The sequence below is a fragment of the Musa acuminata genome, chromosome BXJ2-5, assembly GCF_036884655.1.
Source record: "Musa acuminata AAA Group cultivar baxijiao chromosome BXJ2-5, Cavendish_Baxijiao_AAA, whole genome shotgun sequence".
NCBI classification, from domain to species: domain Eukaryota; kingdom Viridiplantae; phylum Streptophyta; class Magnoliopsida; order Zingiberales; family Musaceae; genus Musa; species Musa acuminata.
The window spans coordinates 9582039-9598334 of NC_088342.1; the positions used below are offsets into that span (position 1 = coordinate 9582039).

The 16296-nt window shown below is 38.2% G+C and overlaps 2 protein-coding genes across 4 annotated transcripts; one reads left to right on the forward strand and one right to left on the reverse strand.

Annotated features, from left to right (window-relative positions):
• The first annotated feature begins 237 nt into the window (after positions 1–237).
• Positions 238–11071, forward strand: LOC103984882 (uncharacterized). Of its 3 annotated transcripts, none has more exons than XM_009402448.3 (13): positions 238–590; positions 1225–1409; positions 1510–1613; positions 2578–2658; positions 4218–4321; positions 4398–4484; positions 5753–5955; positions 6705–6906; positions 7017–7067; positions 7183–7281; positions 7575–7634; positions 8845–8969; positions 9786–11071. In XM_009402448.3, the coding sequence occupies exons 1-13, from the start codon at positions 384–386 to the stop codon at positions 10831–10833; spliced, it is 2556 nt and encodes an 851-aa protein (XP_009400723.2). In that variant the 5' UTR covers positions 238–383; the 3' UTR covers positions 10834–11071. The 3 variants fall into 3 exon arrangements, with proteins under 3 accessions (XP_009400723.2, XP_009400725.2, XP_009400724.2); XM_009402449.3 differs by having other exon boundaries at positions 240–590; positions 8848–8969; XM_009402450.3 differs by lacking the exon at positions 2578–2658.
• Positions 11072–12586: 1515 nt separating this feature from the next.
• Positions 12587–13525, reverse strand: LOC135586906 (heavy metal-associated isoprenylated plant protein 39-like). Its single transcript, XM_065107341.1, has 3 exons — positions 13394–13525; positions 13082–13157; positions 12587–12995 (listed from the first exon to the last, which is right to left on the reverse strand). Exons 1-3 carry the CDS (start codon positions 13397–13399, stop codon positions 12697–12699), a joined length of 381 nt encoding a protein of 126 aa, XP_064963413.1. The 5' UTR covers positions 13400–13525; the 3' UTR covers positions 12587–12696.
• Positions 13526–16296: the final 2771 nt, after the last annotated feature.

A 16296-nucleotide genomic window follows, 5' to 3' on the forward strand; every position in this document is an offset into this window, starting at 1 on the left:
ACCTTTGCTTTGGCGTGCATTGGGAGAGATCATAATATTCTAGAAATATAATAATTCTTAGAGTTTTAATTATTTTTTTAGATTCTGCTAAATTTTAAAGGGATAAAATACGAAAATATCTATTTATATATGTAATCTTTAATTATTTTTGCCCCGAAAAACATTATAAATATGCATTTCCTCGCCAACTCAGATCGGAGTCGAACTACTCGCTACGAGGATCGGGTTTGATTGAAGGAATCGTGAGCCTGTTGCCGGTTCGGGCTGGGATTGAGCCGGTTCGATAAGACGGTCGCGTGTGATGACAATTTGGGTTTCAGAGACGAGGAATAAGCGGTCCTCTCTCTCTCTGCCAGCATACGTCTCGGGAAGTGGCGCCAGCGATGGCCGTGGAGTCCCACGGCGAAGCCGCCGCTAAGGCGGATGCGTCGGCGGCGTCGAGCCCGTCGGTCCCCAAACCGGTTGTGACCCCAGAGGACGAGATCCGTGCGGTGGCTCGCAAGTTCTCCGATCAGCCCGTCCAAAACCCCGATCCCGGTGTCTGGGCCGTCCTCACTGCCATCTCCAAGAACGCCCGCCAGCGACCGCAGGTGCGGTGCCCTTATTTTCTCTCTTTCATCGCCGCCCTTTTCTTCTCCTATCTGAGAACAACGATTCAAGAATCTCAACCCTAAACCCAAAACCCTAGCTTTTTGTTGGCCAACATTGGCATTGCGTCGAAATAGCTCGGAGGATGCTGCCTGTTCTCGTTTATGCTGGTTAGAACTCTTGTTGTGTTGGTCAAGATTCTTTCATGAGGTGGAATAGCTGGACGATGCTGTTGACTTAAAAGTCATTGTCTTTTGTTTCAAACCGTAAAGGGTTTGACTTTATTAAGTCGATTACTGATCTTTCTAATAATATTTCAACTGAAATAACTAATATACTTTATCCCATTAGCACTGTGTTACAGAGGGTTTCATCATCTTACATTTCGAGCACTGTATAATAAATAACTGGAGTTAATTGTTTGGGTAATAATTCTCACTCTGCTATGAAAAAGGTTTATCTTTTGTTTGCCAGGATATACATTTAGCCCAAAGCCTAACTCATGTATTAGTACATAATATTTGGTTCGCGAAAGGCTAAGAAGTCAAGAAATGCAGTTAGTTTTCTTTTGTTTTTGTTGATTTTTTTTTTCATGACTATTGTTTAATTAGTGATGATTTAATGTTATCATCGAAGGGAATGAATATTCTTTTGAGTGGGGATGAGCACTGCTTGGGCCGATGCGTAGAGGACACACGCTTCCAAATCAGTGTGATCGCCGTCAGTGCAAATCATTGCAAAATATTTAGGGACAGAGTAGCAGCTGCAGATGCCAAGCTTGATCCTACTTCCTTGGTTCCAGTTTTCTTGAAGGACACCAGGTTGTAAACATGTTAAACAAGGGATATTCCCAGTTCCAATTTAACATATAACTATATGGATGATTCTTTGTGCAGTCTTTAATTGCTTCTGGCTTTGCAGTACGAATGGGACATTTCTCAACTGGACAAAGCTAAGAAAACAGTCTCCTCAAGCTAGACTTCAGCACGGGGATATAATATCATTCATTGCTCCTCCTCAAAATGGTAACATATTATGATGTTATACAAAGAAGTTGCATTTTCAGCCATTGTCACAGCATGAATATTACACTTTTTCAAGTCGTGGTTACTCTTAAGTTGAGGTGTTCTACATTTTATAAAAACTTGTATGATACCATTTATTTGGTTACTTGTTTGCCTGCATTTATCTCAAATGTATCTTTAATTATTTATTGATGAACTGGGATGGTCCCATACTATGTATTCTTTTATGTTGCAATGCAGCTCATTTTTCAGTTAAACTGTTATTATCAGACAAGTGGAAATATCCAATGACTTGGGAGAGATATTCCCAGGAGTGTAGGCTAGCAGATATAATGGAAGGTTCTTGATGTAAAACTATGTAGGATGGTTCAAGATGAAGTTTTTAAAAGATTTGAGTAGAAGATTTCATAACTATAAGGGACAATAAAAATGGGAAGTTGCTTGTTCTTGTTGTGGCAATTAACAATATAAATGTAGCTACAGAAGTAGCTGCTACTTTACATATCATTGATCCATATCTTAGGCAAATTCTTTTCTTTGTGCTTTAGATAAACCAATTTCTGCATGTATAAACAGCAAAGATATTAAGATCTCAGTTTAATGTAAATTGTGCCTGTTAACATTTTAAAATATATCTTTAGTACTTAGGTTTATTGGGGCTATATCCACATATACAGTTCTCAGCTGGTTACTGTAATATCTTTTTTAATATCTTGCAATTGAATTCACAGTTTGGTGGAAATATTTTACTACAGTTATGTGTTTATCTACAACAATTGCATTTGAATAGCATTGATGTTGCTCTATCATCTATAATTATTATTGCATGCCATTCTTTTGTTTTGTGTGCTTTTATTTTTTCTTAGTTATTTTTCCTTTGCTTGCTTTATAGGTTCTGTACTATCAGGGATCATTTTGTGGTTGCCCTTTCATTGTGGTTTAATTTGTGTACATGCCTTTTCAGATAATTCCTATGCATTTGTATACAGAGAAGTGCATAGATCTTCATCTTTAGCAAATGGTTCGGCATTGAAAAGAAAATCAGGTAAGTAGAAGTGATTGATTGTGGAATTTAACATACTACCTAGATGGATTGATATTTCTTGCTACCATTTTCATTCATGGATAAAGATTATTCGGTTGCAATTAAGAGTTCTTATTACCTGTGGAGCACTGAACTCTGTCGTGCTGCATTGTTTTTAATCTATGGAAAGCGGCATTTTGACCTCAGACCTTGGATAAGAATTCTAGAATGAAGTTTTTCCAGATCAGATCATCCTGATATCACCTGCTATTGGGATTAGGATTGGCTCCTAAACTTGATTTATCAGGCTCCTCACAAGATCATTGGTGAATTGCTGGGAACAGATTGGAGTTAGAATCGGCTGATCCAACAGTATTATGCTATCTCAGAGTTGGTCCTTACTAAGGTTGTGAGGGTTCCTTTTCCTCTCAAAGGAACTTAAGAATGTGGGAACAAGGTAACACACGGTATAGAGAATTCTATAGGTGTCAACGACAAGGTAGAATTAAATATCAACTTTTATGAGCAGTGATGGACACCTCCCATTAGTAGGCTAATTTCTCCGTAGTTTCTTGATATTTGATGTCACCTCATGACGTGGCAATAATTACCATGGAGCATATTAATGAAAAGTGACTCCTGTCAATCTTACTAAGTTTTTCATTTCTGTCCAACTCGCTGTGTTATCCCCATTATTGCCATCTTTATTCTCCTCACGTCACCTCCTTATGCCTACTTGTATTCCCCATGATGATAGTGTCCTAGCCCCCATGTGGCCCTGCAGAGTTAGTTTTGCTTTCAGGAAATTTTTCTGGTTTTGATCACTGATCAGTTGTATAGCAGATTTCTTTTTGTCATATACATAAAAATGTAGGTGTTGACCATATTTTAATTTGGACATTCTGTATGGAATTTGATTTTCAAATACTGGTACCTTTCAGTCACTGCTCTGTGTCAACAGTAGTACCAGTGATGTATCGTTACTTTGGGCTTGAAAGCAAGGATCGCCATGCCTATCAGAGGACATGCTATTCCCGAAAGGTGCCTGTCCAAGTGGCCTCTCCATGTCAAAAATAAAACTTAGGCATACTATTAGTTTAGATTTGGAAGCAAGGACTGTTGTACCAGTTGACATGCCTCAACATGATCTTAAGTGCACTGTGCTAGGAAACTACCAGACACATGTAAGGCCAATTCTTATCCGGCACAGGGACCCTTGACTGGAATTCATGCTGTGCCAGAAATGTGCCAGAAATGTATCTGCAGATCCCTGTGCCATGAAATGGTAATCCTTGCTCGAAAGTTTTATAACACTGTTGAAAATGGATACCATAGCTTAGCCATCATGTCTCCAGATTGTGATAGTGAGCCATCTTAATGTGAAATCGGTGCAACTTAGGCCCCCTACAGGGTTCAGACCTTTATGTTAGTCCTTTTGGTTCTATTTTCAACATTTCATACTTTTGAGGCTTCCTCCTTTGGAGCCATCTTTCTTGTGATTATCACTTTCTTCTTATAAAGCTTAGTTTATGGTCACTGAATGATGCTTGTACGTATGATGCATGCATGTAATACTAAAGAGGAGTATGATACTGATAGCAAGAGGCTTAAAGGTATTGGCATTGGTGCTCCTGATGGTCCTATTTCACTTGATGATGTCCGCAGCCTTCAGAGATCCAACACGGTAGCATTTATTATCTATTCAGAAATTCATGATTTTGGTTTTCTAATGAGCATTTATGAACAATTTAAACACACAGGAGCTTAGGCAGCAATTGGAGTCACATGTTCTCACTATTGAAACGTTGCGTGGCGAAAGCCGGTCACTGATGGCTCGTCATGAAAATGTATGGGCTTGTAGTATTTCTAGCTTTAGATCCATCATTTTGTTTGTGTAAACGAATTTTGTATTCAACACTGAATAGTTTGGTGAAAATTATGTTATTTTCCTTTCATCTAAATTTTGGTTGTTACTACTTTGACATTGAAGATTATTTTCACTGTATCTTTTAAGAAGAAAATTTTATTTTCACTGTATTAGCTGATAAAATCTTTTTAATGTCCTGACTGTTTCAGTATCCATTTTCATTATGAAAAGATGGATGTTAAATTTTTTAAATGATGCATGTGATCTTAAAGCATTTACTTTTCCTGGTGTTTATAGTCTTTCCCAATGAACATGAAGCATGGTTTCTGAGTTGTAAAATGAATTTTTTTTAGAACTCACCAATTAAGTGGATGTTTTCAAATTTCTGTTTTGTAGCATGTCTAATGTTATCTATGGATGAGTTAACTTGGGCAAAGGAATTAATTGGTGGTACAATCAACTTTCCTGTGATACAGGATGTAGCAATAAATTTTCAGTTGTATATTCCTGGTTTGCAGTTCCTGTTGGTTGCTAATGCGTAGTACACAAGGTTTTACAAACTTTACAGGGTAAGCTGATGCCACAATCCTCTTGACTCGAGCCATGATTCACATATTCAATTTTCATCTTAAGTCTCAAAGTTCAACAATTGATACAATGATATCATGAGTAAAAAATGAGGTTAAAAACATGAAGTTGTGTTTCATGGATTGGCTTATGATAGGCTTGCTAGCTATATAATGGAACCATACACTCTTTGATGGTCCAATGTGGTTGCTCAGTTTGCTGTATACTTTAACGTACCTTTTAACATGACAAGAGATAAATGTTGAGAGTAATGATGAGTATCGTGGACCATGACTATTTTGCATCTGCACACTGGTGAGGTCTTTGCTGTTGCTGTTATTTATTGTAGACTGCTGTAGATAAAGACGAAATTTCACCTCTTAAAGTCAATTGTCAAAACTTTGTTTACTGTAGTGGAGCAGAACAAATTAAGTCTTCTTTTAATGTTTGTATGACTGATTGCTTTTTTTTTTAAAAGGCTCAACGCTTAGAAAATTTCAATATCTCATGTTTGACCTCTATAGTTTCTGAAGTTTTTCTTTGTCAAAGTTTTCTAATTTTATGTTGTCCACAATGGACAAGGGTGACTGTGCTGACAATAATGACTTAGATATTGTTATGATCAAAATCATATACTAAGCTTTACATCGTCTATCCTTCTTATTGAAATTGAACTTGTAGGAGCTCAAAGAGCTGAAGGAAATGGTGTCAAATTCTTTCCTTGACCAAATTAAGGAGCTACAGAGTGCGTTAGATGAGAAGCAGAAAGAAATAGGTTCTCTTAATGCATTATCTGCTGAATTACGAAGCTCAGTGAAGGATCTTAACGAAAGACTTAGTGCATCTATGCAATCACGTGTTGATGCTGATGAGATTATTCAGAGGTAAAATCAGAAGAGCATGTTAATTTCCCTTATCCTTTCCATGCTAGATTCAAGGAGAATCCAATTGTTCCCTTGCATGAAAATGTTGATTATTGTTTGTTTCTTTAAATCACAGTTTTGTGAATGTCTTGCCTTTGCCCAATTTCTTTTTGTTTCTTCTACCTATGTGACTATTTCTTTTTCTACCTATTCATGATATGTATATACTGGATCCAACCATTTAAACCTGGACGGACAATGAGTATATTGAAGTTTAGACTTTAGTGATATTTGCATGTCTAATTTATACATTTTCACTAAATTGATCATGGTTCACATGAGCAGGATAAGTTTGTGATTGACCATAGGGTTCTGGATTAGATCAGTGTTTCAGATTAAATATAATTTACAAATTAACACAAAAATAATAAAATAAAATTAAGATAGAGAAAATTATGAGCCATTTTATAACTTTATGTTCCAGAGTCAACCTTATGTCTATGTGAGAAGAATTGGATGGGGATAAGGCACAACAATGATAAAAGTTGACATTCTTTTATTAGTGCCCTTTTACTTTTTTTTGTGAAAAGCATGATACTGAATTACTCATATAATATAATGTCGTTTAGTCTTTTTCCTTGTCATGAAAAATGCTGCATGGTTTTAGAAATTTCCATGATCCTTTCGGCTTTCAGTACTTAGTTAAGCTTCTATTATCTGTCTCTTCTTTATTAAGACATGGCAAATCTGAGTCCAAACTGCTTTTGTAGTCAGAAAGCAACTATATCTGAAATTGAGGCTCGTTTAGATGAAGAAAGAAATCAGAGAAGGGGGGAGCGACAAAAGGCGGCAGCAGATCTGAACTCTGCACTGAAGAGAGCTCAACTCGAGGCCCAAGAGGAAATTAAGCGGCAGTCGGAGATTCATTTAAGACAACATAAAGAACAGCAAGAAGTTATCAATAAGCTGGAGGTCAGTGAAGTGTTCCTTTCTGTTATTTCCTGTGGGTTATATGCTTTGGCTTTCGAGAACCAAATTGACATTCTGTTAACAGTGGAACTTGCAATTTTTTCTTATGCCAGGAGTCTGAGAAAGAAAGTCGGTTGCTTGTAGAAACATTAAGATCAAAGCTGGTGATTCCTTGCATTTCATAGCATTTTTCTTTGATTATTGTGATGTATTTTCTTTGAGTTAAGACTTTTTTCCTTCCAATGTATTGAGCAATAACTATGTGCTTCTTTTTGACAGGAAGATGCTAGGGAGAGCCTAGTTACGTCTGAAAAGAAAGTTAGACAACTAGAAATTCAGGTGAAGGATGAACAAGTCGCATTAATAAATAGCCGGAAGGTATGCTCAACTTGATAAATGACGTTGTCCTAGGTCATCTTTTATAGTTCCCCGCTCTCAATCTATTTGTTTTCATTGTTCAAGAAAGTTATAACACAAAGTGAGAGTTGTTTTTACCCTTGTGTAGTCGGTGTTTATCAGTGACTTTTCACTATATACCAGTTTGCTCAGGTTGAAGTCAGGGTGGGCATGTATCCTCACTGCCAACCTTAAGACAGTCTGAGCTTGATTTTTCTTTATTGTGAATCATCATCTTAAGAGCTCTTATGTTCATCTCTGTCATTATTTTACAGAAATCAGAAGCGCTGGAGTCTGAGTTGGAGAAACTGAGAAAGGAACTAGAAAGTGAAAAGGTAGGGGTAATGTCTCTTTGTTCAGTGATTATCATTTGCACTGCACATGCTTTGTGGTTCATGAATTGTGCAACTATTATCTTTTAGACTGGAGAAAATTATCCACTTGCATATCTTTGCTGCCAAGCTTCATATTGTGAAAAATGTGCAGTTGCAAATTCCACACATTTAATGTCTAGAGTCTCTTAATAGTTATATCTGACCATGTATTGATTTTCCAAGAGTGCTTCTTTTCCTGGTTTCACCTGTTTCAGTCATGATGCCCTTTTTGGACTGAAAGCAATGTGCAAAATAAGTGCTGCTTTGAAAGATAAGTCGTAGATAAGTATGAATTCCATCAGTGTGTCCCTTCCCTGTTTTATAGATAAAGGGATTCTTCCCACATAGGCCTTCTACAGCCATTAGCATATTACACATCTATTTACTTAGCTATCTGCACTCAGTCCTCAACACTGCTGCTTCCTTGAAATTATATCCTCATTTTGGCCATGCATCTGCTTTGTGTTTTTTATGACCAACCCTCCTATTAATCACATCAAAGACCTTAGTATTTACTTAGTCCTTGTAGTTTGTATACATCATGGGTTTATTAAGCAGTACTTGTCATAGCAGAAACAATACAAATGTCCAATAGCCTTTGTTCTTCATGGCATGTTTTAATTGGTCATTTAAACACATTTTAAGTGCTTATGTCATTGTTTATCATTGTTTGCCGAATATGTCATTTTTACTTTCGGATACTTATTTCTATGCAGTCTGATTAACCTTTGAACCTTAAGGCGCTAATTTCCATATTATTTTGGTTTATCTTTTGTTTCAAATAGGTGAAACCTTGGAAGGTTTCGGTGTCTTCTCTAAGATGATCTGATTTAAATTCTTCACCAAATTTATTGATGTGAAAAAACTACATGATATCATACTAAGTTGCTACAATCTTTCCTTCATACGACACATGGTTTCCCCACATAATGAACATATTTTGCTAACAATGTTCACTTTTCTACTCATGGTTTTAATATATGACTTTAAATCCAAATGTTCTCTGAAGCTTGGTATCCCATTTACGTGTCATTTTCTTTCTCTGGAAGTTGTATTCTTGTGTATGTCGATGTGATTTTTGCCTCGGGCACTTAGTTGGGTAATTATGCAACTTATAAACTCTGGCATGCAGATTCAAGTTTAATCTGAGAAATCAGTGTGCTGTTGTTAGCAGGTGGCCAGGGAAGAAGCATGGGCTAAAGTTTCAGCTCTTGAACTTGAGATAGCTGCTGCAATTCGTGATCTTTCAATTGAAAAGCAGAGGTTCCAAGGAGCCAGGGAAAGAATAATTCTGCGGTAAGCTTAAGAGTACATTTGTATTAAATAGGCATCAGCATACCTATTTAGGAACTAAAACTTCTGCAAAAAGGCATTAGAAGCTGACTAACAATCCTTAAGTTATGGGTTGTTCATGATGTACTTTAGGTGAAGGTGCCTGTTAGATGCTTGATTAGGTTTTTGTGTTTTTGCATCCTTTAAGGCAAACAATGAACATGTTGAGATACATATGAATTTTATTACCACTTGTTGCATCTTTACTTTGTCATGTCTTCTTTAGTATTGGTTGGTTTGCTTGCCGTTTGGTCACTTGGACAACTCTTTTGAATCAGTAATCGTCAAAATAGATACACACAATTTGGCTTGAATAATAATCCCTGATTTTCACACAATGCATGCTTTTTCTATCGTTTCTAGGTCATCATTTATGTTGATGAGGTTGAGGGGTATGGATAAAGATTGTTAGGCCATTAATGGTTTACTTTAATGGGCATCCTGAGCTGCTGTTATTTTGTACCACTTCCCTCCTGCCTGCATTTCTTTTTTTGTAAAGTACCACGGAAGAAACTTTAGAGAGGTGTTTATTCGGGCTATGATAGTCATTGTTCCCACATTACCGTGGTACTTTAAAAAATACTTATGAGCGTGCTTTTGACTGATTGACTGGTTGAAACAAGTTTTATAGGAAATGAGAGGTTTTGTAGCACTAATATCTCAGGTGATGTATTACAATTGCTAGATTCTTCTTTCCGTGAATGTTTTTCTGCTTATGATATTTGCATTTCTCTCAAGATATATTACATCCCTGAATTACCTTCTGATTGCTCAATACAGGGAGACCCAGCTGCGAGCATTCTACTCCACAACCGAAGAAATCTCTTCATTGTTTGCAAAACAGCAGGAACAACTCAAGGCAATGCAGAGAACTCTGGAGGATGAGGAACACTATGAGAATGCATCAATTGACATGTATCTAAAAGAAGTATCAACTGGAAATAACACTGCTGGTGGAAGATATGAGTGTAACAATTCAAGAGCTTCTGGTGCTTTTACTCCAAAGAATTCCCAAGCCATGAGTGGCAGCTCTGCTGATGAAGAAGTCAGCGCCACGGAGAAGCATGAGTGCAGCCTCGGAAGCCAAGGTGGCAACACCCAAGACTTGGAATGCAATAGTGCTGATAGGTCGGTTAAGGGGTTTGGATCAGATATTGATGGTGTTGGCACAGCTGTGGATCCTGAGGGTGATCCTACTGACACCGAACAAGTTCTGGGAACAGAGAGCCAAGCTGGCGATCCTGCTTTGCATAAATGCAGCAACCTGGGAGGAGAGACCATGCAGATTGATGATGATCCCCAAGTCCAAGAAAAGGTGGAACCTAATGGCAACCACACTGGTAGACCTGATGGTTGCTCACAGCAAGGACTACAGGATACTGAAACTGGGACAATAAGAACTGCTGATCTTTTAGCATCAGAAGCTGCTGGGAGCTGGGCTGTCAGCACCGCCCCTTCGGTCAACGGAGAGAATGAATCTCCGAGGAGCATGGGGAATGCTGATGCTGCTGGTGAGGACATAGCTGCTGTCGCCACTTTGCCACTCTGCTCTGATGGCTTTGCCGTGGGAAGTCAAAGTAATGTTGGTCCGGGCATAACTAAGCTGAGCAAAGAATACGAGGCACCTAATGCCATGATCCATAAAGCTCCACTTACCCGACTCGACGTTAGGCGGCTGTTTGAATGTCGTCCAGACCTGTCTGATGCAGAAACTGAGGGTAGCAACAACAGTGATGCCGATCATGACAATGGCCATAGCATCCATGACGTGGATAGCGATACTGATGGGACCGGAGATGATGAGAGGATTGATGACTCGGTTGGTTGATCATGTAGATACCACAGGAAGGGCAGTACTCTCTGCTGGTCCTTCTCCACTATAGATGTGTATACAAGTAGAATGTTAGTTAGGAGGACTCTTAGTTTTCCCTAATGGTATTTATGATTTCAGCCGGTGCTTAATGTACAGTGTTTGCTTCCTGTAAATCATAGTGTTTAACCCTGACTTGGAAGTACTTGAATATTTTTCCCTTTGATTCTATAGAGAATATAATATTTTTGAGACATTGCATGTCCTCTCTATACCACAAGTATTCTGATTGAAGGTAGAGGATTTCTACCTCAACTTAAAGAGCAGGCAGCAATGGAAAATGCCCACTAGTTGCAACAGTGATATCAAAAGTTGTAAGTTTGCTAACTGTTGGTTCAATTATTAGAATGCCTGCGTGTATTAATGATACTTGTAGTTGCAACAAAGACAAAGGAGTTGATGGCTTGAGCAACAAAAAAAATTCGACAAAGGTTTCCTAACATGATGAAGTCTTATCCTTTGCATGATTAGGAGATTAGGAATTGTTAGTTTTGTCGAGTCGAAGTGAGATATTACAGGTCATAGATCGGTGAATAAAATATTAATTTTGACATGTGCTAATTATATATTATTCTTTTATATTAAAATTTTTATAATTATAAAAATAACACATGTAGAAATGAGATGAAAATGATGAGTAAAAATATAATTTTAATATTCCAATTATGTTTTTTATGATAGCAAGACGATGACGCCACGGGTTGTTGATGTGGTTGTGATCGGCGAGAACGTTAAGGATTTCTACGGCTTATTGTGGAGGAAGGAGGATGATGAGGAGGGAGAGTGGCATTGAGGGGTGAGACAAAAGAAGAGGATAAAGAGGACAATGTAGATGCGCATTGAGGGGTGAGACAAAAGAAGAGGATAAAGAGGACAATGTAGATGCCGACACTTTGCATCTGCATTGGCATCATTTGGCAATTGTGTTAGCCCCGACGTATATGTAAAATGGCGAAAGGGCTACTCGGTATTTACATTGGCATCGACACAGATGTAGATATAGAGCATCGCTCGACATCTATATCAGCGTTGACGTAAATGCAGATGTAGAGTATCGTTCGACATCTCCATCAGTGTCGACACAAAGCGTTGCGAGGAAGGGCGGCATCGCTCTGCATCTGTATTGGCACCTATGTAGTTACTGAGTGATCCTTTTGTTGTTCTATATTTGCGTTGATGCTGAGTGATGATGACATAATTGTTGAGTGACGTTGACGTAGATGTAGAGTGTCGGTATCTGCATCGTCCTTTTCCTCTTCTCCTTTTATCTTATCTCTTGTCGTCACTCTCCCTCCTCCCCTCGTAAGAAGTCGTAAAAGTCCTTAACATTCTTGTCGACTATTGCATCGTTCTCATCAATCACAACCATAACAATTATCTGTAGCCCCCAATGGTTCTATCATCCGCTATCATCGAAAATATAATTGGGATATTAAAATTTACGATAAGACTTATAGCACTTACAATAGGAAGAGAGAGAGAGAGAGAGAGAGATTGGAGACGGACGGAGGAGACGACCATTCCTTCTACTCGGTTGACAACCTATTAACTATTTCAACAACTACGAACTCGCCCATGGTATTTTAGTACTAGTAAGCAACCCATTCCCTGGTGCTTATTGTGTTGTCACGCTGCCATTGTCATGCGATATGCCCCCGAGACCATGTAGATAGATTGCAAACGAGGTCGAGATGAAAGACTTCGTAGAAGCTGAAAGCGAAACCATGAAGCTTTTATCTTTGGACTGTGAATTCCTCGAACCATACAATCAAGAAAGGCTTCGACTCCTCCATCATCATTTCATCCAACAATAACATGACTTCACAGGATGACGCAGGCGTTGGGGTTCTCCTCGACGCTCTGCACGCAGTATCGGGTGGTCATGCAAGGGTTGTACGCCTTGTAGGCGTCGACGAGCTCCTTGATCATCTTGTCACACTCTTTCTTCTTGTCCCCCTCGTCCTTCTTGGCCTCTTCCTTCTTCGGCTCTTCCTTGGGCCCGACCGAGACGATCGCGGTGGGCCAGCATTTCCTCAGTTTCTCTACGACGTTGATGGGATCGACGGCGCCGATCACCGTCATCTTCCTCTCCTTCATGTCCATCGCGATGGAGTCGATCCCTGAAAGAAAGAGTCACGCCTCCCTGATAAGCTCAGCAGCCGTTCGACAGAAACCAAGCGAAAGGAGAAGGAAGAGGAGGCGATACCTTGCAGCGCGGAGACGGCATTCATGGCCTTCTGCTTCTCCTTGTCGTCCTGTACGTCCACCTTCACCACAATTTTCTGAGACCCAAACACATAAACTATGAATTCCTTAGTCAAAGCAGAGCAAAAGCGACAAATCTTTGAGGAGATCCCAATAGAACTTGCAGAACAAGAATGCTTGTCAGCGTGAGAGGATAAAGAGAGATGCTTTTTGTGCACAGCTCCCCTCCCATAGCTTTGGTCACAGGAACATAACTGAGCCGAGGAGGAAGGGGAGGGATCGAGAAGGCTTAAAGGAAAAGAACAAGTCCCACCTTCATCTCTTCAACAAAACAGCAAAGGAAAAGATCACCAGCTAGAGAAGGAAACCAGCGGTGGGAGGTGGACAGGCTTCCTCCTGTGCCTTTAATAAGAGTTAGAGAGAGAGAGAGAGAGAGAGAGAGAGAGAGAGAGAGAGAGAGAGAGAGTCCAACTGAGGTGATCTGAGTTGCTTTGGATTCTTCCTGTCATGCTGATTGCTGCTGCTGGTGGCTACCTACAAAAAGATTCTTATTCTAAAAGCTAACAATAATAATAATAATAATAATAATAATAATAATAATTATTATTATTATTTGAAGAAATCAACCAATTTAGTTGATAAAGATATTTACCCTTAATAGGAGATAAAATCTCATCTTCATCACTTAATCTTTATAAATATGTATATATATATATATACATACATATATGTATGTATATACACAACTAAATTATCAATGATCATCATTAGTGATACCTCAGTATTGGAGGTATAGCCCATTGAAATAAAGGCCCAAATGAAGCCCACGGCCCAATTAGCAGAAAAGAATGACAAGCATAGCAGATTGGAACCAAGTGTCAGAGAAATATTGGAGTCTTCCACCATCAACCTAACTCTAAATGTCCCCTTATTATTCTTATTGATTTCAGAATCATGAAAGGCATCGAATCGAACTGCTACATCAAAGCAATCGCCCTCGACTCCAAGCCAGCCTGTGTACATTTCAGCCTCTAAGATTCACAACGTATTGAACTGATGACGACGGAGATCAATACAATACAAGTTGGTGAGCATTTGACTTCGGCGAAGCATAGCGTATTAAATGCTTCATCCGAACCACCACGGTCTCAACCAACCCAGCAATTATCTGACGAGCTAAACTATTTAAGTGATCTTGTTGTGCTATCAATGTCAGATCCGAATAGGTCAAGACACCATGTTTAGCATGATTTCATATCGGGTTATCGGGCTAAGTATTCAGCATGGATCCGATTCCATCAACAACACGATCATTGTTCGTAAAATTCAAGCAAAGCTTTATTGCGCCTTGCAAAATTGCATTATTTATGCCAAACAATTAGTAGCATTTTGATCTAGTTGTGATAAATGATATGAATGCAGTTGAGACTATTGCAAACAAATGATTTCAGGTGGAAGGAGATGTTCTCATGATTTCTATGGATTACTCTAAGGCAAGCAGAGGTGCAATTAAGTAAGCATATGGCTCAAACCAGAAGATTGTGTTGTTAAGACGACAAGAAATGAGAGTCCAACTTGCATCAACAAATGATCAATAAAGGGTTAGAAACATAAATATGGAAAATTAAACAAAGTCTTAGCATCTGTAAATCCTACATTTGTGAATATAATACAGTTGAAATTCTAGATAATAAGAGCACAAGCGATTAAAGACACCCTCAATATTTTGAATTATATGGGAACCCTGAATGTGCTATGTAGATATTGTTACCATGGAAGATGAGAAGTTAAAGATATGAAGAAGTGATTTAGAGGTGACTTATATATTTAAAGATTTAGTTCCTATGACTTCTACTAAAGAGAGAAATTCTTATCCGAAAAGAATGACTTTGCCAATGAGAAAGAGGTGAGGCATGTAAGCATAGCATATCTTCATGTGGTTGAACTTCTTCACAGGAAATTTGAAGCTGAGAAGGACAATGGTGGGTCAGAGAGGCATTTAACTAAGAAATGCATAACTCATGATAAACCTATTATTATAAAATTCATCGATATATTATCTGTTATGCGGAAAAACTTTCATGTCAAAATATAAAATCAAACAACAATGGATCTAAATAATATTACGATACATACATTTTCATTGCTGTTTAGAAACATAAACTTTATCTGATCTACAAGCATATCATTCTCGGATCTGAGATGTCAATCTGCAAGGAGAACTAGACTCACATTCTCCTCTCTTTCTCTATTATATTGTTTCTAGAAGGTTATGTCCATTTATAGACGAGAGTAGATGATCTAGGATAAGTAATTATGAGAGTTTCTCTAAGGACTTTTTCTAATGAATTTTACCTTAATTGGACTTTCTTTCTATTAGTCAATAATCATAATCAGAACCCAATCATATTCATAATATATCTTACTTAATTAGATAGGTTCATATAATCTAACAAAATCTTCTTAAAAAGGCAACAAAATCTCAGGTATCAAAAACTGATTCAGAAAATCATCGAATCCGTAGTGTAATGATACAAGCATTGCATTTGTCTATATTGCAAACCGGATTAAACTCAGAACCTGAAAGTAAAGAATCTAATGAGCATACCTTTATTGTCGGTGCGACAATCAAAGAAACTGCAGCTTGGCGAAGAAAGAGTCAGTAGCTGAGAATGCATAGTCGTTTACTTCATGTGTCTTTTTCCTGAAGAAATCTGATCTTAGTATGTTTTAGCTAATAAGCAAGTAAAATTTCTTCAAATCTTGCATATTCCAAACACTTTTTTGGTCAAGGAACCATCAACATTTCGGCAAACATGAGCTAACAAAATTCTTGATCCGCAACAAAATGGACATAAGAAGTCTTGAATCTTAAGAGTTCATGTTGATGTGCATCAATAAGGCAGTGCAATAAATAAAAAAAATACCTACACTAATAATTATTGATGACCATATTAAGCATGTCAACCAAAGACATCACTTCTTATGTTAAGGAAACCAAACTTAGAAGACTATCTACCTTTTAATACAAGGGCACAAATCTTCCAACAAACAAGATTAAGTTATAGGACAGAGTAGCCCTTAAGACCCATATATGAAATAGTTTAGCCCATAAGTTTGGATGCCTGCTAAACAAGAGATGAACAATCAACAAGCAGCATACCGAATACAGAGGAGAAGAGGAAAGCTGCTGCAAAGCCAATGGCTAAACTATTT

What these genes read in the sequence shown, in the direction of transcription:
- LOC103984882 (XM_009402448.3), top strand. Translation starts at nt 384, where the DNA reads ATGGCCGTGGAGTCCCACGGCGAAGCCGCCGCTAAGGCGGATGCGTCG. An exon ending in ACGCCCGCCAGCGACCGCAG is followed by an intron (nt 591 to 1,224) that starts GTGCGGTGCCCT and finishes TTATCATCGAAG; the next exon opens with GGAATGAATATTCTTTTGAG. An exon ending in GGCATTGAAAAGAAAATCAG is followed by an intron (nt 2,659 to 4,217) that starts GTAAGTAGAAGT and finishes GTAATACTAAAG; the next exon opens with AGGAGTATGATACTGATAGC.
- LOC135586906 (XM_065107341.1), bottom strand. An exon ending in TGCCGTCTCCGCGCTGCAAG is followed by an intron (nt 12,996 to 13,081) that starts GTATCGCCTCCT and finishes TCTTTCTTTCAG; the next exon opens with GGATCGACTCCATCGCGATG.